General features: G+C 46.1%; 1 protein-coding gene across 1 annotated transcript in view; it reads right to left on the reverse strand.

Moving 5' to 3' along the window:
* The window catches only part of LOC142006585 (parapinopsin-like), a 126,380-nt gene extending 100,982 nt beyond the window's left edge, over positions 1–25,398 (reverse strand). The window contains exons 1-2 of the mRNA XM_074983253.1: positions 25,321–25,398; positions 10,551–11,309 (exon numbers count right to left, since the gene is read on the reverse strand). Coding sequence (XP_074839354.1) covers positions 10,551–10,896 — 346 coding nt within the window. The 5' untranslated portion in view covers positions 10,897–11,309; positions 25,321–25,398. The remainder of the gene's footprint in view (positions 1–10,550; positions 11,310–25,320) is intronic.
* Positions 25,399–25,659: the final 261 nt, after the last annotated feature.

Below are 25,659 nucleotides of genomic sequence, written 5' to 3' on the forward strand. Positions count from 1 at the left end.
AACGGCCATCACATACGACCTAGTAATGGAACGTAATTCGTGCAACAATACCATGAATGTCTCCATTTCAGGGAGTCTCAAGTGCAGGCAGGGTTTTGTGATCTGTTGCTTGCAGATGAGAACGCAAACCTGGTCTGCATTTGAGAGAGTTAAATCGTCACAGCTACATCAGTCCGGGGTGTCTGAAATCTATATCCCTGACTGACATCACCACCCCCACCACTCCAGTGTAGACACAGTTATGGCAACAGAATAATCAGAGGTGTAGGCTGCATCTACCATGGGGATTACGTGGTTATGCTGGTATGGACTCTGTCGTGCAGACATACCCCAAGTCAAACTGGGCATGGACTGAATGCTTTTTACAGAACATGACCATCAGCACCACATAAACCACCACTACCAAGGAGACAGGAAGCCTTACCTACATTGCAGACTGAGCACAGCCACCCTATTCACTTGATCTGTGCTTCTCTGTTTCTATCATTTCTCTTGCACAGTCAAAAAGACAGAATGCCACTAAAGAGGGATTAGGGCACCATGAGGCCCAGGGCCAGAGGAAGTGGGGGTCCCTCCCCACCACTTCCATCCCACTCCCTCAGCAGGAGGAGGCCTTCAGGTGGGACTCCAGGCTTGCCCTGCTCACCCACCACTCCTGCCAGGTTTTGGGGGCTTCTCCCACTCCCAGGCAAAAGCACTGGGTGACTGAGCAAGCAGGTGGAGTAGAATTGGAGTGCACAGAAGTGGCCCCTAATTGGGCAATGTCCCTGGGCATTGTCCCAGTGCTAATTCACCAATGCATGTCACCCTGAACTGTCAGGATGTCCGCATACTGATAGACAGTGGATAGGTCACGTGTGCACCAAACTTCCCACTGTCTAAACGAGGACGACTGTTTTCATAATCCCCAAAGGCTGTGAACCAGTGCTCACAAGAGCTGCCTAACAACGAGCAGAGACCTAACCATTGAGCTTGAGGCACACTGAACATAATGAAAGTACCAGGAAAGTCCACACCCCAAAGCCTCAAGTGGATAGACATCATCATCTGAAAGATAGCAACAGGGCAGACGATCACATAGCCCGGGGTCACCAAGGCTATGTCTACAGTAGCCAAAAACTCCGAAATGGCCATGCAAATGGCCATTTTGAAGTTTACTAATGAAGCGCTGAAATACATATTCAGCACCTCATTAGCATGCGGGCAGATGCAGCACTTCGAAATTGACGCGGCTCGTCCAAATGGGGCTCCTTTTCTAAAAGGACCCCAGCTACTTTGAAGTCCCCTTATTCTCATCTGCTCATAGGATGAAGGGGACTTCGAAGTAGCTGGGGTCCTTTCAAAAAGGAACCCCATCTGGACAAGTCGCGTCAATTTCAAAATGCTGCGGCCACCCGCATGCTAATGAGGCGCTGAATATGTATTTCAGCGCTTCATTAGTAAACTTCAAAATGGCCATTTCATGGAACACTAGGACTGGAAGGGACCTCGAGAGGCCATCGAGTCCAGCCCCCTGCCCCAATGGCAGGACCAAGTACTATCTAAACCATCCCTGATAGATGTCTGTCTATCTAACCTGTTCTTAAATATCTCCAGCGATGGAGATTCCACAACCTCCCTTGGCAATTTATTCCACTGCTTGACTGCCCTGACAGTTAGGAACCTTTTCCTAATGTCCAACCTAAACCTCCCTTGCTGCAGTTTAAGCCTGTTGCCTCTTGTTCTATCCTCAGAGGCCAAGAAGAACAAGTTCTCTCCTTCCTCCTTGTGACTCCCTTTTAGATACCTGAAAAATCGCTATCATGTCTCCCCTCAATCTTCTCCTTTCCAAACTAAGCAAGCCCAATTCTTTCAACCTTTTTTCATAGGTCACATTCTCTAGACCTTTAATCATTCTTGTTGCTCTTTTCTGGACTCTCTAGTTTCTCCACATCTTTTTTGAAGTGCGGTGCCCAGAACTGGACACAATACTCCAGCTGAGGCCTAACCAGCGCAGAGCAGAAGAATGACTCCTTGTGTCTTGTTCACAACACACCTGTTAATGCATCCCAGAATCATGTTTGCTTTTGTTTGCAACAGCATCACACTGTTGACTCATATTTAGCTTGTGGTCCACTATAATCCCTACATCCCTTTCTGCTGTAGTTGTTCCTAGACAGTCTCTCCCCATTCTGTATGTGTGACACTGATTGTTCCTTCCTAAGTGGAGCACTTTGCATTTGTCCTTATTAAGCTTCATCCTGTTTACCTCAGGCCATTTCTCCAATTTATCCAGATCATTTTGAATTATGACCCTATCCTCCAAAGTAGTCGCAACCCCTCCCAACTTGGTATCATCTGCAAACTTAATAAGCGTACTTTCTATGCCAATATCTAAATCATTGATGAAGACATTGAACAGAACCGGTCCTAACTCAGACCCCTGCGGTACCCCACTTGTTATACTCTTCCAGCAGGATTAAGAACCATGAAGAACTACTCTCTGGGTATGGTTATCCAGCCAGTTATGCACCCACCTTATAGTAGCCTCATCTAAATTGTATTTGCCTAGTTGTTATTTTAAATAAATAAATAAATAAATAAAAAAAAAATGATCATCATGAGAGACCGTATCAAATGCTTTACTGAAGTCTAGGTAGACCACATCTACCGCTTCTCCCCCACCCACAAGGCTTGTTATCCTATCAAAGAAAGCTATCAGATTAGTTTGACAAGATTTATTCTTTGCAAACCCATGCTGGCTGTTTCCTATTGCCTTACCACCTTCCAAATGCTTGCAGATGATTTCTTTAATTACCTGCTCCATTATCTTTCCTGGCACTGAAGTTAAGCTGACTGGCCTGTAGTTTCCTGGGTTATTCTTATTTCCATTTTTATAGATGGGCACTATATTTGCCCTTTTCCAGTCTTCTGGAATCAATCCTGTCTCCCATGATTTTCCAAAGATGATAAAGGCTCAGACACCTCCTCTATCAGCTTCTTGAGTATTGTAGGGTGCATTTCGTCAGGCCCTGGTGAGTTGCAGACATCTAATTTTCCTAAGTGATTTTTAGCTTGTGTTTTTTTATTTCAACTTCTAACCCTACCCCCTTCCCACTAGCATTCACTATGTTGGGCACTCTTTCAGACTTCTCAGTGAAGGCCGAAACAAAAGAAGTCATTGAGCATCTCTGCCATTTCCAAGTTCCCCGTTACTGTTTCTCCCTTTTCACTGAGCAATGGCCCTACCCTGTCCCTGGTCTTCCTCTTGTTTCTAATATATTTATAAAAAGCCTCCTTGTTTCCCTTTATGCCTGTAGCTAGTTTGAGCTCATTTTGTGCCTTAGCCTTTCTAATCTTTCTCCTGCATTCTTGTGTTGTTTGCCTATATTCATCCTTTGTAATTTTTCCTTGTTTCCATTTTTTATACAAATTCCTTTTTTATTTTGAGATCGTGCAAGATCTCCTGGTTAAGCCAAGGCGGTCTTTTTCCATTTGCATGGCAATTTCGAAGTTTTTGGCTAGTGGAGACATAGCCTCAGTGACTGTAAAAAGCATCACTAATACTAGGACCATACATAGGGGACAAAAGATTAAATTTTGACACACGTCTTGGAAAGATTGCTGACCCCTGATATATCCTAACATGAGCAAATTTTACTTTCCCCCTCAGTTCCCTCCCCTATTTGTGAATGTAACATTAATAGTGCAATACAACTAATGCAGGCTACTACGTTTTGTCCCATTCCTATAGCCCATGACTTAAAAGCTTACACAAGGCACTACAAGGACACGGACTGCTCCTGGTCCCAGGCGTAAGTACATGCCCCATCCATGGTACAAAGTGAAGTCCCAGCACTCTCTGAATAAAGCCAAAGGGAGCAATGGATGTGCGAGCAGGCCTTAAAGCAGGTTTGAGTGATCATCTCATGGAAACAGTAAATGTTAAGTTTCCTGAACATTATCACTCAAATATTCCATTTTTTAAGCTGTCAGTGGGAGCCAGAGTTGATATTGTAATAGCAATCAATATCCTGGAACAGTGAAGTACATGATGAAAGGGAAAAGTTGGGAAAGAACAGGAAAAGCTTAAGAGGAGAAAGTCAAACGACACCAGGTCTTAATCATGGACCAGAGCTTCACACTTAGATGTGAAAATAGCATTAGCATGCAAAAAGTGGTCAGGCCATAGTAAGACAGCGCTTCTCAAATGCAGCCACCCTGGGCTTTTCTTGCAACCACAGACTCCTAAGCTGCTGTGGGGGCCAAAGCAGAGCAGTGGTTGTCCCCCTCCCTAGGTCTCCTAGATGGGCCACCTTGGTCTTGGCTGCTCAGGCTGCCAGAAAGAGTTGGAGAAGCAGGAAGCTGGTGAGTCCCCCACTCTGAGGAACAATGGGTCTCAGACTTTTAAAAAAAAAAAAAAAAAAAAGACACACTAGGGTGTTGGGGTAGGGGGCAGCAGGCTCTGGCTACACTGGCTTCAAGCTCCAGCCCTGGGCTCCTGCTGTGAAGTTTCAGGCTCCACCCTCTGGCCACAGGCCTGTAGCTGCAGCCCCCCGCTGAATCTCTTAGTCCTGCTCCCCTCCATCCAGGGCCTAATTTTCAGAGGTAGAAAAAGTACCCAAAAAGTTACTCAAGCAGCTGTACTTTCACTCAAGTGAACTGCTTGGGTACTTTTTCCGCCTCTGCTAATTTGTCTCCAGGGTTAAGTAAATCTGCTGCTGGGGAAAACAATACTTGTATGTTTGTGAATAGCATTTTTCACAACAGGCTTATTAGCGAGCAATGAATGCATTACAGTTATTTGGATGGGCACTTAAGCATATTTATTTTCACTAGACTGACTGCCCTGACGAGTCATCTAGGCAAGGTGCTGATGATGACTGACGGAGAGACTAAGATCACAGATAGAAGAACATACAGCAGATGAGCAAGCGGGGGTTCAGAAAAGATAGAAGTACCATACAGCAGATATTGGCACTAAGACTGATAGCGGAGAAAGCTCGACGAAAGATCAAGAACGTATATACTTGCTTCGTCGAGTTGCAGAAGGTGTTTGACAGTATAGATCAGAAAGTGACTTGGGCAGTGTTGGAGTCATACGGAGTGGATAGCAGACCGACACGGTTGTTGAAGGATATCAACAACAATGCAGAGGTAAGGGTGAGAAGATGTGGGGAGTTGGTTTCAAACAAGTAGAGGTACGAGACAAGGAGATCCAATAATTGCCAAGTATGTTAATCACACATCTGGAGAGAGCGACAGACGAGATCAAGGAAGAGGTAGAAGGGATATCTGTGCATGGGAAAAGAATTAACTTGAGGTTTGCAGATGATATAGTTATCATTGAGGAAGATGAGAAGCTAGTGAAAACGGTGCAGGTGTTAAAAGAAGGGAAGAGGTGCAGACTGATTATGAACATCGATAAAACAAAAACAGTGGCATTTGGAGATGAAACAGGAAGGAAGATCAGTGGTGATGGCATTGAACTAGAAAATGTAGAGACGTTCACAGATCGGGGAACAACATAATGTATGATCTAGACTGTAAGAAGGAAAGAGAGACTAGAATAGCGAAAGCAAGAGCAAGTTTGAAGGCGATGGATAAGATCTGGAAAAGCAAAGCAATTAACTTAGGAATGAAGCTGAGCATCTTGAAAACGTGTGTTTTCAGCAGCATGTTGTATGGATGCGAGACATGGGTGTTAACGAAAGATTTGAAGAGAAGAATATTGGTGTTCAAAAGGAGTTTATATAGGAAGATACAGCTGAAAGAGAACCTGCTGCAGAAGGTTATAAAATGGAAGCTACAAATATTTGGGCATATTTGCAGAATGAACGGCGAACCAAAACACACACACACACACACACACACACACACCCCCCCCCCAAGACCCTGGTATTCGGCATAATGGATGATTCGACTAGGAGAGGCAGACCCCACAGAGAACGGGCAGATGATATAGTACATCGGGGCAGAGCTAGTCTACAGAAACTAAGCCACTCTGCACTGGACAGAGAACAATGAAAGGAAATAGAGAGGCATCAGACACCAATGGGCGCTGAGCCCACGGTTATTGAGGAGGAGGAGGATGATATTTAGAAGAAGTGTGAGAGTGGCCACCAGCAAGAGTTGGCTGCTCTGAGGCCACCAAATTATGTGTTCTAGAAACCAGAGTTCCCTCCAATCTTTTCCATCTCGGTGTTGATTTTTCCCATCCATGTGCAGAATAAGTTTATGCGCATGGAGACACGTGCGAACATGCACCACCAGTAGAAATAAAAGACCAACTGTGGGCGCTCTGCTAATCAGCTGGGTGGCATTGGAATCACTCCTGAGCAGCCATACAAGCACCCAGCTTACAGAGACCACCACTGAGAACCCTCATACTAATATAAGCCCTAGACTTGCCTGTTTCTCTGCACAGGCAGAAACCTGCACTGGACTTGTGCACCTTACAGACTAACATATTTTGGAGCACAAGCTTTCATGGGCAAAGACCTGCTTTGTCAGATGCATATGTCTGATCAAGCAGGTCTTAGCCGTGTTTGTTCTCGAAGATGCAAACTAACATGGCTAAGGCCTGCTTGATCGGACACATGCATCTGACAAAGCAGGTCTTCGCCCACAAAAGCTTATGCTCCGAAATATCTGTTATTCTACAAAGTGCCACAGGAATTGTTGTTGTTCTCAAAGATGCAGACTAACACAGCTCTCTCTGATACTTTTAACATTGTTTTCTTGCAATTTTAAGAAGAGCATCCTCCCCTACTGCTGTTATTATTGGTAAGGGCAGAAGGAAGATGGCATTGCAAAAAAATAATGGTTTTGTAAGCATCTGAGTACATTCCCACGGGTAGTTTTCCTTCATTTGTTTAACACAGCAGTGTATTTTTTAATGAGACACTACCACCCATTAAACCTCATTGAGGTCATGCTGATGACTACAGGCACCAGTGCAGGAGGGAGTCAAGTTTACTTCACTTGGAAGAGAGTTTTTAGGCTAGACATGGACCTAAGGCTTCTGAAATGTAAGAGTGGTTATGCTTCATTTCAGACTTGTTTACAACAAGTATCCTCTAAACTACAGTCTGAACGCCAGCCAACAAGCTGCTATGAGATTTCAACTGACTTCAGTGGGAACCGAGGGTGTCCAGGGCCTTACAGGATTTAACACTTTTGAGATGGGGTGCCCAGTCCCACCTCCTCCAACCCCTCAAGACCTGGCAGGGTTAATTGGCTTTTGTAGCCTTTTTAACTGTCCAGGCTGCACTTGAAGAAGAAAGGGAGGGAGCAGGCCATTAATTGGGAAGGGACTTAGATGGGCAGAAACAGGAGAGAGCGACATAAAAGCCGGGATCTGTGAGCAGCAAGTGGCTATAAGGACAGTCCACAGTCACTTCCTGAGAGCTTAGGCTGGCAAAGTCCGAAAAGAGGGGGAAGACAGACAGGCAGGAAGACGTCAAGAGACACAACAGCAAGGGGTAGGACCATACCTACCTTGGCTGATTGTTAGAGCCTCTCTCCGGGCTGGAAACCTAAACAGTGAGCTTGTGTTCCCCTACCAGCCTCTGGGAAGGGGCACGGGACGTTGAAGATGGCAGACGGACAGCTGGTCTGGAAAGGGAGGACCTTGGTGACCCGAGAGAGTGGGGCACAAAGTAAAGAGATAGTATCTAGAAACACTGCCACATAGTGCAAGATGGGGAAGTGGCACAATATTTTGCTTGTCACCTTAGAACAATCTGCAACTCTGAAAGTGAGGGCTCAGGTGATGGCAATGTATTAGATGATAGTGATTTCATGCCAAATTGTTCCAATATAGGTTAAGATTTTGTTCAGGTGGAACTAATTCAAAACCTCTTCATTAGCATTCAGGTCATCAGTAACTACGTTTTTTCTGGTCTTGTACCAAAGTGCAACATGAGCTCCTTACTGTCTGAGCACAGACTTGAAAATGACTCAGTAGAAATGTGGTCTTCCTCCTCAGAGAAGCTTTTGACACAATCTAGAGAGGTGCAGCTCCTAAAAACAACGGTCATCAGAGTTCATGTTTGCTCGGCCATAAACCATGGTTTCCAGCGTTCCACAAACAGAGCAAGTTGGTAATGATGATATTGATAACGAAGTGACAAGGTTTAACGAAGATAAAGAAATGCTCACAATTCTACACTAATGACACTAAAAACGGTGTCAATAAATATGGACCATCTTGTGAGAACATACAACTGCAGGCACACAATAAGCAGGAGGTCAGTGGCTTTTTCTTGAACATGCCTGCAGTTACTGACATTAGTCAGCTGACTGAGGAGCCACAACCAAAGAAATGAAACAACGTGATTACTTCTGTGAATTTGCATGCACTGATCACACCACATTGATACTGTTATGTGACAGTTACATACAGACTGTCATTGAAGACGACTTCTGCCGGTTCTTTCAATTGGTTAAATAACTTATCTCCCCACCCCCAACCAAACAAAAAAACCAAAATAAAGAATTGTTCTTAGTTTCTGAATGCATCTGTAGTACAAATTTTTACACCAGGACACGGGTAATTAAGCCCTTTTTTCTTACACTAAATGAAGGTTTAGTACTTTGTTAGATCAGAGACAAAAGGCTGAGAAATTAAGTATACCTCCTTAGCTTTATACATATGAAGTGCACAAAACTAAAGTGCAGAAGAGCTTACGTGATCAAGAAACAAAAATTACTTGCCCCAAGTCACAAAGGAATATCTGCTGTGGACCCCAGCAATAGAATTCAGTGCTCCAGAGTCAGTCCACCTGTCAATCACAAATCTAGCTTTCCATGCAGCACCCCGACATCAGGGCCTAAACCAATCAGTAACCTGATGCAATTAAAAAGAAACACACCTACAAGTAGATTATTCCATAACTGGTATTTCTCATAGAGCGCTGAATCCCCACTTCGGAAAGCACTAAAGCACATGCTTAGCTTAGACTTTAATAGGATGGATTTAAGCATGTGTTTATGTGCTTTTTTGAATATGGGCCAAGGACAGGATAGCAGACTAGCTCAGTGTTTCTTAATCTTTTTGAGATCATGGAATATGAAACAATTTTTTAATACAGAACAGCTATGAAAGTTGTATTCAAAAATCAATCAGAACAAATTTAAAAAACACAGCACTATATACACCAAAAGCAAAATGAAATGATTTAATAAGGTATCACAGCAATGGCGTAACATTGTATCTGGTTTTAAGAACAGAAAATATACACCTTCAGTGTGCGATATCAAAAAAGTGTCGACACCACAGCGCACCTGCCCATTGTTTGCAGCACACCAGCGTTCCACAGAACACAACTTAAGAAACACTAGACTAGAAGGTATGAGTTGATATAGCATAAGTCTGATCCAGTATGGCAATTCTTATGTCTCCTGTGTGCAGCTGTAGCCTGTATACCATACTATTGTGCATGTACTATACTGCCAAACCCGTCATGGGGCGGGGGGGAAAAAGAAACTACTTTGGAAATATTTGGAGGGCTTTGCTTAACTGCTCAAATACTACCCTTTTTGATCACTTCAGAGTTCAGAAAGGGAAATTAAAAGCTAATTTGTAAACATCTCTAAAAGCAAGTCAAAAAGCCTTTCTCTGTACAATACTGTCTTCATTTCAGAGTCCAGTATCTCAGCTCTTTCCAGGTCTAGGTTCCAGTGCTGTGTTCGACGAGGTAGAAAAAATTGTGTCTTTCCAGTGGCATACAGTTCCTATTTATTGCTTGAAGCTGCCCACCAGATTGATGTGAGAAATTGTCCCAGCAGCTGGTGGGGGGGGCAGTGGGCAGAATGCAAGTAAGGTAGGCAAAGTTGCAGAACAAACTGAATCTGAGTCAATCTAATCCCCCATACACATTGTCTGCTTCCCCAGAAATATTCTAAACCCCAATGGAAAACTATCCAACTGAATTCTGCACACTCACAATGGGTGTGTGCGCGTTTGCATGATGAAATTAAGTAGCACAATGCTCAAACATAAGGATATTTGTGTGAGCAGACTAAGTACTCAACTCTACAGCACACCTGCTTTCCAAATAATCCACAGAGGAGACGACACCTTGCACATTTAAATACATCAGTGGCTCACAAGAACAGAGCTGACAGGCAGAACAAGAGGATAAGCTGATCTGGACATATGTTTAGGGGGAAAAAAGGCAGTTTAAGTGCTGAGAATCTGTGTCAGATAATCTGAAGATACACTTTCATTATACACTGACATTTTACTATTGGGTGCTCATGGTGGTAAAATGACAATTGCCCAGTGGAAGGTAGCTGTCGCGAATGCTTACCATCAGGAGAGCAGCAGTTTGGGGCTCGGGAAGTTTCATTTGGGGATATAATGCTGCATGGGAGCGTGACTAAAAACATCAAATACCACTTTGGATTACACACTCCTGCTGTATGTATGGTCTTAGAAACCTGGACATCTTACAAGAGTTGGTCTTCCTGACTGTGCTAATCACACTGATGGCACACGCACACACTCCACATCCACCATGTTAGAAATAACAGTGTAAAACAAAAAATCATCGTAGGACTCTTACCAAAGCAGGAATTGACAAAGCCATACCACATACACCCATACTCCCCTCCAATCCATCTGCCATGGATGTTGGATACAAAACTGAGCGTGGTGCCCGAAATGCACACTAGCATATCACTGGCACTGATGTTCAGCAGTAGCATGTTCACAGGGTTGCGCAGGGCTTTAAACTTGCAGAAGAGTATCAGAACAATCAAGTTATTCACGAAGCCAAAAACCAAGATAAATCCAAGAAAAACAGCCACGATGGTGTGCCCTGTTCTAGAGAGTCCAGTTCTTGGCTCATGAGGATCTGTAGCTGCTCCAAGGCTCAGGTTGGCTGTCCAGTTGGTATTCATTTCTGACATTAGAGCAGATTGGAGAGTGCAGAAAAATTAAACAAACATTCTAGTCCCAGATCGTCCAGATACTTTACAGAAGTATCATTCCATCACAATGCAAATCACCACTCGATTCCTGTTGTCTTCGGTCAGCCAGCTAACTGCTTCTTGACTTAAGTACAACAGAAAATAGTGTCCGAATATAGAAACGTTTATTGCATAGCTTGTTCTGTAGTCATTTGTCTATGGAGTTTGTAGGCTGAACAAGAAGAGAGAGACTGGTAGTCTCCAGGGTACCTTCATTTCAGATTATTATTTTAGGCCGAAGGCAGAAAACATCTGGAAAAGCTGCCTAAATATGCTCTCTTTCTTCAGAGGAATGCAAGTTCTAGTAACAACCTTCAGTTCCAAATAATTTCTTCATGGCACAAACATCCTGCCTACGTGGAAAGAAAACAAGTATTACATCTAAGGCAATTATTCTCATGTTACCACCAGAAGACTACCTTGTCTGTTATTAGTTCTCCTTTGTCAAGAAGAACTTTTGTTAAAACTCAGTCTTGTTTTCTCTCTGTATAACTAAAATCAGTTATTCAAAGTCCGAGTACTTCTTGTACTTATGAAAACTATTCTAGAAGGTTTCCTTCTTGCCAACGATCTATGATGCAATGACCAGTCAGGGACTAGTGTGAGGAAATCATTTATAAAGAATATGGTTTTATTTAAGTTCTCCAGTGCAAAAAAATTGTCTCGCCTGCTGTGTTTGTACAGCTCCCAAAACCAAAGTCTCAGTCCTGATCGGGATCATGGGGGTAGCAACCATACTATTCATGATTACTAATAATCTGAAAAGAAAGTAAAACATGTTACAAGTGTGATAGACCTATGAAATCCATTTCATTTCTACCATATTCACTGGCTACCAGATGTTGTTATAGACTCCAATCAGCTTGTCAGCATTTTTTCCACAATCACAGACTTAAAAATGTCTACTCATTCCTCATTATACGAGCACAATTAGTTCCCAACTTTCTGCTGGCAGGCGAAAACTCGTAAGAGGGACACTAAATTTCCATAAAAATACATGTAGAAGTCTCCAATTCATTCCAAGGACTTGTAACTTGACATAAACCAGGTGAGTTTAGGTACTTTTCTGGCTCTGCTTTTGAAAGGTAAGTGAACTTTGGGTTGGGGGCAGGCTGGAGAGGGCTAAAGGCAGGGGGCAGTTTGGGACCATGAGCAGAAGGGAGGGTTAAGACCTGGTGGCAGGTTGGGTCTGGGGGGCAGGAGGGGAGGTTAAGGCTGCGGCAAGTTGACTCCATGGGGAGGGTGGGTGGTTCAGGCTTCAGCAAGTTGGGTCTGTGAGGCCGGCAGGGTTTCAGGCTGCAGTGGGTTGGAGCCATGGGGGGGGGGGGGCGGGGCCAGGCTGTGGTGGGGTGAGTGGTGAGGCTCATATCAGTGGGGGGGTTCACTCTTCTAGTGAGCAAAGGTAGGTATGTATGTCCCTCGTTTTAGTGAGTACTCGTAAGTAAAGTATTCATTTAACGAGGGACGAGTGTATATCAAATGTTCATTATATCCGGATATAGTGTATTTGATTAAGTTGTAACTGATTGATCCCACAGATGTATATAAAGAGAAAGAAACAAGTAAAGAATAATACTGGAAAATGGTATTAACTCTTTAACCACAGTTTTTGGAACAGGTTGCTGAAAACAAACTAGTGTATATTCTCATTTTACATAGACCTCTGTTAAAAAAAGAACAAAAAAAAGGACAAATTAGGGTGTTCTAAGGCAGTGTTTTTTAAACTAATCTTCCGCGGAACACTGGCGTTCCATGAACTTGCAGATGTGCCATGAGTGTTTGGAAAAATCATTCAGAGTTTTACAGTAAGTAACCATTTTACAATAACAGCAAGGAAAATACTGAAAATTTTATTTCTACATCTTGCAAAAGTGGTAGTGGTCTGACAACAGAGTAAGGCTGACTAACATTGGGCCAGCTCCCTCTCTTCTTTTATCTTCTTCTACTATTCATACAGCAGAGTAGCAACAACATGCAGCGCATGCGCTATGCCAACACGTCAGCGATGCTGTCGGTCAGCAGGCATGCATGGCACACGATTTATTGACTTAACTTTATTACTTCCATCGATATGAGGAAGCAATGTTTCTTTTTAAAAAAGCCAGTAGTGAGTGAAAAATACTACCACTGAGGAGCAAGTACCATCAACGAGTAAATATTCCACAGGTGTTCTGCTTAAAAAAATTATGGTTTGATGTTCCGCGGCCTCAAAGAGTTTAAGAAACGTTGTAGAGATTAGTATCAGCGAGGTAGCCGTGTTAGTCTGTATCCACAAAAACAACAAGAAATCCTATGACACCTTATAGACTACACAAAATTTTTGGGAGCATAAGCTTTCATGGGCAAAAATCTCACATCAGATGCAGGTGGTACATATAAGCTGCAGAACATGCACCTGACAAAGTGGGTCTTTGCACCTTATAGACTAACATTTTTTGAGCAAATTGTGGGCAACAGGACTTTTCATTATTGTGGTAGAGATTTCCATTCTCAATTGAAAAGTGCGCACAATCTTTAGCTTCCTGAACAAGAAAGAAAATGTAATCCCTTTTTTAAAAATTTCTGTTTGAAGCCACATGTTCACAGAAAGATTTAATCTTTCTTCATAAATGAGAAGTTATCCCTTCCATTGCTCCTAAGAAGCAGTTTCTCTGAAAAGTAATGGCTAGAACATTGTATCAGCACCAGAAAGGTATGGCACAAAACAGCTAAAGAGATTACACTGAAAATTCAGGTTAGCTGTTTCATGCAATAACTCTGGTTTGTTGTTCATTATGGCAGCATCTACCTTAGCAAGTTCTTCTGAAAGATTTTTTCAAAAGATCCCATGGAGTGTCTACACACAAAAGGTGTTCTTGCCAAAGTCAGACAGAAGAATGTAGTAGTCCTTTCAAAAGCGTTCTTCCACTCCCATTTCAGGAAGAACTTCTTTAGAAAGAAAATGTATAGATGCTCCACAGGGCCCTTCTTCAAAAGGGTAGTCTTCATGCAGCCTGATTTTTCAATCCCTGGACCATCTCTGGAAAGAGCGGGGACTGTGTGGGCAGTCTCTTTCGGAAAAAGCAGATCACTCTTTTGATCTGCTTTTTTGTGTGCGGATGCACTCTTTTGAAAGATCTCTGTAGTGTATAAATAGCCCATGTAAAGTAGTACTTTTGTTTGTTTTAAAACTGCTGCCTATGGATTTCATGGTTTGACTTCTGGTTCTTAAGTTTGTGAAGGGGTAAATAATACTTCCCGATTTGCTTTTTCCACACTTTTTGTGATCAGTTAGACCTCTATTATACCCAACTCAGTTGTCCTTTTTTTTTTTTTGTTTTGGTTTTTTTTTTTTTTTTTTTTTTTTTTTTTAAAAAAAAGCAGAACAGTTCCAACCACCTCACACAGAAGCTGTACTTTTATCCTTTAACTACATTATTTACAGACAGGAAAGTCCCAACTGCATGCAGTATTCAAGATGTGGGCATAGCATGGATTTATATAGCAGAATTATATTTTCTGTCTTACTAGCTATCCCTTTCCCAACAGTGCCTTACATTTTTGTTAGCGTGACTGCTTCTGCACACAGAAAAGATGTTTTCGGAGAATAATCCACAAGGACTGCTGATTGAGAGGTGAAAGCTAATTTAGTCCTCATCATTTTGGTATGTATGGTTGCAATGTTTTCCAGTATACATAATTTTGCATTTATTTTGTTGCCTTGCCACCCAGTTTTATGAGACCTCTTTATAATGCCACACAGTACACTTTGGATTGAACTATCCAGAATAATTTTGTATCTCCCCGTTGACTTCTTTTTACAGGCGATTTACAAGTATGTTGACCGCATTGATCTCAGTATAGCTCCTTTGCACAGGGGGCCAGCTCTGAACCCTGGAGCTCAGGGCTCCCCTCCATCGCGTTTGGCCTGTGGCAGGGGGCATGGTTTAGAGACCTGAGCCTCACGGGACAGATCCAAATCCAAACCACAGGCTCTGCTGGGAGTTGGGGGCCAGGAAATGGCTCTGGGCTCCACTGCCACTCACTGCTGTTCTGTCAACCAGGGGACAGAAGAGGGAGCACCAGCAGCTTCAGCATGCCGGGAAGCTTCATACTGCTGCTCTGATTGGCCAGAATTCCAGCCAATCAGAGCAGTGGAGGACAGTGCCTGGGAGTAGCAGGGAGTGGGGTGCTGCAAATGTAGAGTGCAACTTCACTGGCCAGACGCCCCCCCCCAATTCTCTCCAACAGCTCCTGCACCCCCTCCCATCCAGACCCCCATTCACTCCTTCCTACACAATAGCCTTCCCACACCCTGCTCCCGCCCCCTCCCTCCCAGACCCTCATCCCCAGCCTAACCTCACTTTCTAGATCCACACCCCAAACTCTCCTGCAACTTTCCTCCCACCTAGATACACCCAGCCTGCTCCTGCACCCCTCCTGCCCAGAACATCCCTCCAATTCCCAGCCTGCTCCTGCACCCTCCCACCTATAACTCTTAGCTGAGGAGTTTGTTTTTCTGCCTCTCACTTGTGTAGCCCCAGACTGATTGGTCTACAGGTCAGTGGCCCCCCCAACCCAAAAAAAGGTTCCCTACCTCTGCCTTTGGTGACCCCACTATCTACCTCTCTACTTTGTGAAACCTGGCCATGTATTCCTCCATTTTGTTTCCCAAGCTTTTAAACAATTACTGATCTATTAAAGTCTTCTACCTCTTATCCCGTAACTCCTTACTTTGTTTAAGAGTCTATAGTGAAGGACTTTATCAAGAGCTTTCTTAGGGCATGTCTACACCACTGAGTTATTCTGGAATAGCTTATTCTAGAGCTGTTATTCTAAAATAAGCTATTCTGCAATAACACATCCACACTACAGGGAAGCCCTGGAATTCTGAAATAGGTTCTAGTGTGGGTGCGGACATGCTATTTCAGGTTAGAACCCCTAAAGCGCTCCTGGGAAGGCACCAGGACAGGTACTTCCAGTGGCTGCTTTGTCAGGGAAGCTACTCTGAATGGCCATCTCACAAGTCATGCCACCACTGCCTCCCCTATCGTGGGACATAAAGGGGGACACACTGGGTACATGAAGCCTTGTGCTCTGGTTGCCCTTGAAGGCACCACAGCATGGAGCCAGGGTGGCTGCAGCCCACTGTTAGGCTCACAGGCTTCGTGCTGCATCGCATGGCACGCTTCCTCCAAGCCATCTGCCTGGTGCTCCAGCAGGATGACAAGAACTAACCAGACTCCCTCACCCAGGACCTGGTGCTGCTGCTGCAGCAGCACAGTCTCCGCAATTCCCTGCACGCCATGGAGCACTGCTTTTGGCGGCTTGACACCAGCTCCAACTGGTAGGAGACTGTCATCGTGCAGGGATGGGATGAGCAGCAATGGCCCCAGAACTTTTGCATGAAGGCGGCCACCTCCCAGGAGCTCTGCAAGTGGCTTGCCCCTGCCCTCAGGAAACAAGACACCCACCATCTCCCTGCAGAAGGGTGTCGCCATCACCCAGTGGAAGCTAGCCAGGCTGGACAGCTACCACTCTGTTGGGAACCAGTTTGGCATGGGGAACATCCACCATCAGGACCCTGCTCCTACAGGTTGTCCACACCATCAACGAGGTGCTGCTGTGCACAGTCACTCTGGGAAACATGGGCACCATCATGGATGGCTTTGCTGCCATGGGCTTCCCCAGGTGCAGAGCGGGGATGGCAGCACATCCCCATCCTACTCCCCGCCCACCAGCTGCAGACGACAACAGCTGCAAGGGCTATTTCTCCATGGAGCTGCAGGCCCTCGTGGACCACAAGGGCAGCTTCACGGACATCAATGTGGGTTGGCCAGGAAAGCCTCAAGACGCACGCACCTTCCAAAAGATGCACGCTGACAACTTCTTCCCCCACTGCACCATCAGAGTTGGAGAGGTGAACGTGCCCATCATTCTTGGGGGCAAACTGGCCCAACCCTTTTCTCCCCTGGCTCATAAAGTCCTACATGGGCAGTCTGGACCCTGGCAAAGAGGACTTCAATGCCATGCTGAGCAGGTGCCACATGGTGGTGGAATCCATATTCAACCACCTCAAGGGGAGGTTCTGGGGTCTCTGCACCCACCTGGACCTCCTCAAGGGCAACATCTTCTTTGTAGTCACAGCCTGTTTGCTCCACAGTTTAAGCGAGGGCAAGGGGGAGGTCTTCCTCCCAGTGCGAGAGACAGAAGCAGAAAGTCTACACAAGGTCTATGAAGGGCCAGGCACCGGTGACATGCAGAGCACACCAAGGGGCAGTGTTCATCAGGGAGGCCTTGATGGATAGTTTTCTTCAGCGCCACTGCCAAGACTCTCCCCCATGTCTCTTCACAATGGGCCCCTGCTTTCCCACGTGAGCATTTCACACCCCGTTCCTCCCTTCCTCTTTTCCCACCTTCCCCCCAGAACAAACACCACACACTTGGGAACAAAACAGAATGTTTATGGGAGGGAGGGGTATACAGCAGCAGAGGGAAGGAGAGAGGAAGCAGTGGAAGCTCAGCTACAGGGCTGTAAGCACTACCTGCCTCCAGGTGGGGGTCCCACTGCCCTGTGTTATGGGGTCCCAAGGGCCCCCTGTAGAGACTAGGAGGGGCTGAGACGTGCCCGGTGGCCCTCTCCATGCAAGACACCAGGCGCTCCACAGCCTGAACCACAGTGTCCTGCTGGTGCAGCAGGAGGTGCCAGGCAGCCCAGCAGTGCTCTCGGCCCGCTGCCCACTCCTCCTCCCAGCCCTCCACGCTGGTCCACAGGCAGCCTGTCTGCTCCCAGAGCAGGTCATTCCAGGAACACTTCCTACTGTGGATCCCAGGCAAGCGGGTGTCTGGCCTGGGTGGTGGGAAACACCCCATGCTCACAGCAGGCCCTGCTGTGTAGAGAAGTTATGATGGCCGTCATCACGGGAGACTCCACGTAGGGACACCCAGCCCCAACCCCAAACATCTCGCTTTGGACACCGCTGATGTCCTTTCGGCACGGCCATACGTTTCTCAGACAGCAGGCACTGCCCAGCAGGTGCACAAACGTCCCAAGGGAGCACTTCCGACATCCACTGCCCAGGGATGAGAAGGCATGGGAACATGGCAGCCAGACCTTGGCCTGCTCATGGGAGGGGGGGCACTGGGAAGCTCGGCTCCTGCCCGAGTCCTGCACACCCCAGGTCTGGGACTGGCAGTATGCCCCCCCAGGGAGGACTCCCAGCCATGCCACCTGAGGGCGGGGGGGAAGGTGTTGAGGGAGGAGTGAGAGAGTGTCAGACACCACTTGCTGAGGATGGGGCCACAAGGTTCCCCTCCTCTGCTCCCTCCCCCACTGCCAGCTGGTTCCCCTGCAGGACATCAATCTTCCCTGCAGAACCATGCTACAGTGGGAGCGCTTGCTGCCTGACTGCAGTCTGACCCTGGGCCACGAACGACACTACTGTGTGGGTCATTGACCCCAGACAACTTAGTGGGGACTTGGTGCCAGAAGATGTCCTAACACGGAGGCCAGAATAAGGCACAGCTCTGCAGGAGCCTCATGAGAGGAGCAGCAGGATCCACCCCCCGCCCCCCAAAGAGCAACCTGGAGCCGATTGCTGCATGCTGGCAGACTACATGCAGAAAGGTGACCGGCCTGTTCTGCAACGCCCCAGGCTGGGCGGGCTGCGAGAGGCATGCACACCGCCCCCAATGGCCAGCTGCCTTCTAGGTGACAGGGAAAGGTTTCTAACTCATCTGAAGTGCCCTCACCAGGATCCTGGCGGGGGGGGGGGGGGGGGGGAGAGATGTCCTGGGAGCTGGAGACTGGCTCCAGGATCAGCAGGACCTCCTGGCTAGCAGGCATGGGGGAGTAGCTGGCCTCCTCCCATTCTGCCTTGCCATCTTCATCCTCAGGCGCCTTGAGGTGGATGTTGGGCATGTCCTGGCTGGACTCCACAGCTGCAGGGAGGGGCAGTGATGTACCTCTTGCCACCTCCCAGGATGGCATCCAACTGTCATAATCATGGCTGTACTCCTCCCAGCCTGCGACAGCCTTAGCGCAGCTCCTTGATTGAGCCAGCTCTGCTTCAGGGGCTGGGTGTGCCCCTTCTCCACCAGGCCAGCAGCAATCCAGCCACAGACCTCGGTATTTCACTGCCTGGCGAGGAGATGCTGGAGAGTGCTCTGCTCCCCACAGAGCCCTCTGAGGTCCAGGATGGCACTCACCCAAGTCCCAGAGCCCAAGGTGCAGTAGGAGCAGCTCTGGCACCCACAAGAGCTTGCTCGGAGCCCTGGCCTGCTCATGGGTCCCTCTGACTGTCCTGTGTCGCAGCTCAGGGCTTCAGGGCAGGCCACCGTTAGCCAGACCATATGCCTGTGGCCAGCTCCTTTAAGGGTCTAGGGGGGCGAGCAGTAGAGTTGGCCACTGGCATGCCTAGAGTGGTCAGGTCTGCAGCTGTGCCAAGTCCCAGGAGAACAATTACAGTAAGCCCTCGAAATGCACAACGCAAGTTGTGCTTAACACATTAATGCAAGCTCAGTGCAACTCAAAATCCCACTCCCCCGCAGCCCTGCTCACAGCTCTGGGTCACCCCACACCCTTACACCCAGCTCTGGCTCCAGCTTAACACCCCCCCCCCGCCCCCCCCCATGTGGCCTGACTCCAACACAGTACCCCCACGCATGGCTCTAGCTCCAACACCCCTCCCCACCCCACCCATGACTCCAGCTTACCCCTCACCCTCCTGCTGCCCTAACTCACCCCAGGCTTAACACTGCCCCCCCAGGCCCCCAACCAACACCAGGCTTAACCCTCCCCAACCCCAAGATTTGCCTTCCAAAAGCAGCTCTAGCTGCTCCTGCTGTTTTCCTCGCTGCAGAATGTGCCTTCCACAGGAGAAAAAGCGTGGCCCTCCCGACCTACATAAAATTTCAGTTATTGAGGGTGCATGGGAATGGAACCCTCACGTAAATTGGGGCACTTTGAAATAACAGCCCTTGCCCACACACTCTAGCACTATTACAAGAGGCACTTACACCTCTCAAAACCAGGGCTACAGTATTTCAAAATAATTCCCAGTTCTTTTGAACTAGCCAATTGCCTAGTGTGCACTGACAACCCGTTATTTTGAAATAACCCCCCTTGTGTAGACCAAGGCTTAGAGTTCAAGTCTCCCGTATCTACTCTTGTCCATGTCTGTTGAACCCTTCAAAAAAATCTGATATATTGGTGAGGCATGATTTCCTTTTAAAAAAAACCACACACAAACACCCATGCTAACTCATTCGCAACATATGGAGTTCACCTAAGGGTAGGTCTGAACTAAATTAAACCTCCCCAGCTGGCCCATGCCAGCTGACTCAAGCTCAGGGCTGCAGGGCTATTTAACTGCTGCTTAGACTTCCAGGCTTAGGCTGCAGTCCAAGCTCTGACACCCATGTCAGAGTGTCCTGAAGTGGTATCTACCCTAAGTTGAGAAGTCTACACTTGAATTAAACAGCCCTGCAGACCAAGCCCTGTGAACTGCCAGGGGCCGGCTACAGCTATTTAACTGCCGTGTTGACATAGCCACACTTTCCTATTCTATTCTTTACTACAGTTTCAACTGTTTCACCTGGTACTGAAGTTAGGTTTAACAGCCCATAATTGCCAAGATCACTTTGTGTCCTTTTAAAAACAAAAGTTACATTAGCTATCTGCCAGTTATCTGTTAGAGAGCCTAATTTAAGTGACAGGTTCCATACCATTCTTAGTACAGTCATACCCCAAGATGCACCCATTCGGGCTATGAGAATTCAAGTTTACAAGCAGTTTGATTAAGGACCACTACTTTGCCTTATGAGGCATTTACTCAAGTCTATGAGTGTCTCAGTGGGACACGGACACCCTGCAGCTGGAGAAAGTCAGCCCATCCTGGTCCCACCCCTGCCACTCGCTCCTCGGGCATCTAGGGGCCTGCCTCTGCCCACCCTGCACAGCTGTCCCTCAGGCACCACTTGCCGCCTGACAACAGCTTCCCAGAGCCCCTAGCCCAGCCTTTACCTGGGGCTGGGCTGCAGCCCGCCTCGGTGCTGCAGCAACTGGCAGCCGCTTCCAGGTGCTCCTGGGAGACATGGATGCTAGGCACAGTCCATGCTGGCCCTGCCCCTGCCGCTTGCTCCCCAGGCAGCTAGGGGGCTGCCGCCACCTGCTCTCCGCAGCTGTGCCCTCTGCCAAGTAAGTGTAAGTGGGTGTTAGTTTTGGAGCTCAGGAATGCATAAGATTTTTTCCCATTGAAATTAATGGTAATTACACTTCAACTTACAAGAATTCACCCTAACGAGGAGTTTTTCAGGAACAAATTACCCTCGTAAGGCGGGGGAAGACTGTAGTTCTCCAGTTTCACAGTTGAGTTCCTTCACAACTCTTAGGTCAACACTTAATAGACCAAACAGGGGATGCTTTGTGTAACACCTCTTCTATTGAGACCTCACACTGGGACAATTGCTACAACTTGTCACTTTAAAAAAAAAAAAAAAAAAAGTTCTCACTACAGAAAATGCGAGACATTAAGGCAAAGAATCAAACTAGTTTGGACTATTAGATGCAAATCAGTGATGAGAAAAAACCAGGCACACTGCCCCAAGAATGAATTCGAGGAGAATTTACAAGTATAGGGGAACCAATAACCAGCACTGTAATCTGAAAGTTTGACAAATTATGAGAAGTACTCAAACAGTAAATTATATTAGATTTTTAAAAAAGAAAAAAGTAGTCTGTCAGCCCACAACTCTTCCTTGTTTATATGCAATCAATTGCAATGCAGAATTTGGCTTCAAAGTTGGTCCACATAAAAATTTTGTACTGTTACAACTGTTCCAATTAGGGTGTGGCACATTTAAAACCAAAATAGTTATACCAGTACAATCTGTGGCATGGAATCGACTACTGCAGTGCAAATACACCTGTATTCCAGTATAGATTATTTCTTTTCTAGCATGGAAACAAGCTATATCAGTACAGGTATTTTTGTACCAATATAATAGCAACTAAACAAGGAACACCATGTCACTTTTATTGTACTGGCGCACACATACAGACAAAGCCTTAGGTTACAAAATTATAACAAGCATGTGAGTGAGTTTATATACATGAAAACCTCTACTAATTCATAAATAAACCCTTGGTGCACAAAGAAATATGCCTTAAAGTCAGAGACCTCAGTTCATCAAATAACTCCATAAACCAGGATATGTTTTTATCATCATTGTAAAGTGCCACTGACTTTTCATATACTGTGTACAAAAACCACCACTCAACTCCTATGTAAAAAACAGAGGACTCATGCATGTGCTCCTAGAGAAGTAGTTTTTTTTTTTTTTGTTTTTTTTTTTAAATTCACACACACTGGACATGTCTACTGATACTCAGCCCATTTTCTATTTTGTTTGGCTGCCAGGTTTGCTTAAGTTCCCAAGCAGACATAAGGGTACCTCCTAATGGAGAAATTCTGAAGTTTTGTGCTGGACAATAATAGCTCCAATATTAACACCCCCCCACCCAAAAAAAAAAAAAGCACAGCCTAAAGTTCTTTACAGATTTAGATAAACCACATAAAAAATGACAGTGTTAAGAAAGCTACTGGCCTTCAACTGAGGATATCACATAAATAGATTTATCCTATCAGCATATAACTGAGTAATATGGATATGATCAGACTCCCAGGTGCTCAGTTCTTCTTGAAGATGCTGGAGTACTCATTGAGAATTTACTTCACCAAGATGTGGGATTAAGCCCTAGAGCAGCAGGATTTTCACTCTTCTGATTTGCAAATTCTTAACTGAACAGTCAATCCCATTTTTTTTTTTTTAAAAAAACATGTTAACTCTAAGTGGCTTTCTAACTTCAGGAAAAAAAAAAAAAAAAAAAGGACACTAATACATAGATCGCATAGCATTCAAACCCCATTGCCAGGTCTCTAACAACTGCCTTTTGGGTGGGAAGGAAGACACTGAAAATGATCGGTAACATTTGGACACGTGATGTGGCATAGACCTCAGAGTAAGTCAACCATGAGCCTCAACAGACCTTGTTTTTTTAAATTTTATCTAAAATTACAAGCTTTTAGGTGCTAAATACTAGCCAACAGAATGCAGCATGCAGGGACTCCCACAACTGCTGGAAGCTTCTTCTGAAGCTATTTTGTGGGAAAGAAGAGAGTGAGTATGATCCTTGCTTTGCATTGATTAAAGGTCCCCCAAATTTGCCTAGCTTGTGTCTTCAAAATTATCAAGCTTGCTTATAATTTTTGAAACTATTTTTATTTCCAGTGAGGTATCCTCAATGTACATTATCCCGCTAAGCTGTCAACTATGCTAGCAAGAGGTCCTTAATTCACTTCCCAAATTTACTGTTGATAAAATTGTAGACTACACATTCAGATGTCCAAAACCTCTTGGGAAAATAATATCCTGTTGACACATATCAAAACAGCATAACATATATGTGGCTTGTTGGGGATATTGCCAAAAAAAGGAACTAAATACATTTATCCAACATATTTTTAACATTTAAAGCAGTTTTGATATTTCAGCCAAAATCTACTCTGAAAGTCTCTTAAAAAGATGAAAAACCACCAATTCCCAGAATTTATGATGGATTAATAAATAACCACCACTTACCTTAATCTGTTGAATAAAAGGCTAAATTTTATTTTGAAATTTGAAACAGTAAATAAAGCATGATCAGATCTTGCTTTTTTTTTTTTTTTTAGTTTCCATATGGCAAACCAAATTAATATACTGCTTTCACTCCACCCTACCTATATATCAGTGTAGTAAAAAACACATTACAAAATACAAAAACCTATATAACCATCCACACTTAGGGGAAAATATACTACTTGTGGAAGTGGTCAAGGATTTTTTTTTTTTTTTTAAATATTAAAGCAATGGATGGAAGGGTGGGAAATGGTTTGCAGGAAAACTCTGAGCTACTGTCTGAGTTTGTTTTAAGGCTTTAAAAGAAGAGTCACAATTACATCACAGAATTCTTTGATTTTCCTTCTTGAATCACAAGAAAGCAGTAGTGTAGTTCAATTCTAACCGACTACTGCTAAACAATATAAGTTAAGATTGAACACTGAACAAGTGATGAAGAGGTACAATTTTTTTGGAATTGAGGAGTCACTCTAGGATACTACTGTAGGATTTACCAGCTGCAATGGAGTGACTATTCAACTGATTAACAGACAGCATCTTTACCAAGAACCTTAAAACTGCCCTTGCAACTCCTTCACACCTATCTGCAGAATACATGCATACACCCAAATGCAGGGGGAAGGTACAACACTGGACAGACCTTTCTGACAAAACCTAATTTCTTTTTAAAAAAATGTATAGACTTCCTCCCTCCCCAAAATAATTTTACTCTGGCATGGGGGAAAAAAAAAAGATACAGTGACATCTGTTAAGAAGTCAGGATTAAAACAAAACAGCACCATGATTCTTCTCTGGGATGTAGAGATGTAATCCTCTGCAATTCAGTGAGAGTTGCCTACCCCAGCCCATTACAAAACAACCGTCTGAAAGTTGCAGGCAGGTTTTGGAATGACGGTGAGGAGTGAAGCAGAAGAAACTGGAAGTGCAAATTTAACTGTGAATGAAATATGCCCAGCACCCAATGGGCTTGTCACCACCAGCAGGGCCCCTACATCACTGACTGTCTTGCTAACAAAACTAAAGCACTTTAAAGACCAACGAAATGATTTTATTAGGTGATTAACTCTGGTGGGACAGACCCTCTTCTTCAGATATGGAAATCCTGGTTAAATTCTCATTGTGCCAGTTTACTTCCATCAGAATTCCCAGACCTGAAAAAGTGGGTCTGTCCCATGAAAGCTCATCACCTAATCAATCGTTGCGCTAGTCTTTGAAGTGCGACAGGACGGCGGGTTTGTTTTGTTAGGGTACAAACTAACAGGGATCTCTGTCTGCTGCTGTCTCGCTAACACCCTCCGAGTTGGGCTGCAGCTTCACAAGGAACAAGCCGTCCCGTGGCACCTTAGAGACTAACGCATTTATTAGGAAATGAGCTTCCGGGGGTAACCGCCCTTCCAGATGACAGAGTGGGGGTCCCCCACCCTGACAGCTCATGACCTCTAAGCAGCGGCTCTGGAACTAGGGGTGCGGCACCCCCTGGCTCGACGATGTTTCCACCACACGGGGGGGAGGGGTCCAGCCTGGGGCGCCCGGCCGCAGCACCACCGCTGTACAGACGGCTCCAGCACCCCCCCTCTGGCGGGCGCCGAAGGACGGCGGCCCCGGCTCCTGCCCTTGCTCCCACGCCGCCGGCCCGGGACTGGGGGGGCGGGGGGAGGGTGTCTCGCCCTGCCGCGCCGGGCACGGCCGGGGAAAGGTACTTACGTCCCGAGACGAGGCGGGCCGCCCGGCTGGAGACGGGGAAAGCGGCAACAGCAGCTCCCAGCAAACTCTGCCGCCCGCAAGCCCTAGCCCGCCTGGCGGGCGCTAATGAGGACGCGCTCAGCGCCCCGCTCTCTGCCCACTGGGCGGCGGGCTCGGCTCAGCCCCGCCCCGCGCCGCGCCCCCAGCCACGTGGCCCACACGGCCCCCGGGGGACGGGGCAGCTGCTGCTTCTTTGCGAGAGGCGCCGCTGCCAGGGATCAAGCTGTGACCGCCAGACCGCTCCGACTTGCCGGGCCCGCGCATGTGTGTGCTACCGGGGGGCTGCTGCCCCTTCCTGAG

This window comes from Carettochelys insculpta, chromosome 1, assembly GCF_033958435.1.
Source record: "Carettochelys insculpta isolate YL-2023 chromosome 1, ASM3395843v1, whole genome shotgun sequence".
Classification (NCBI taxonomy): domain Eukaryota; kingdom Metazoa; phylum Chordata; order Testudines; family Carettochelyidae; genus Carettochelys; species Carettochelys insculpta.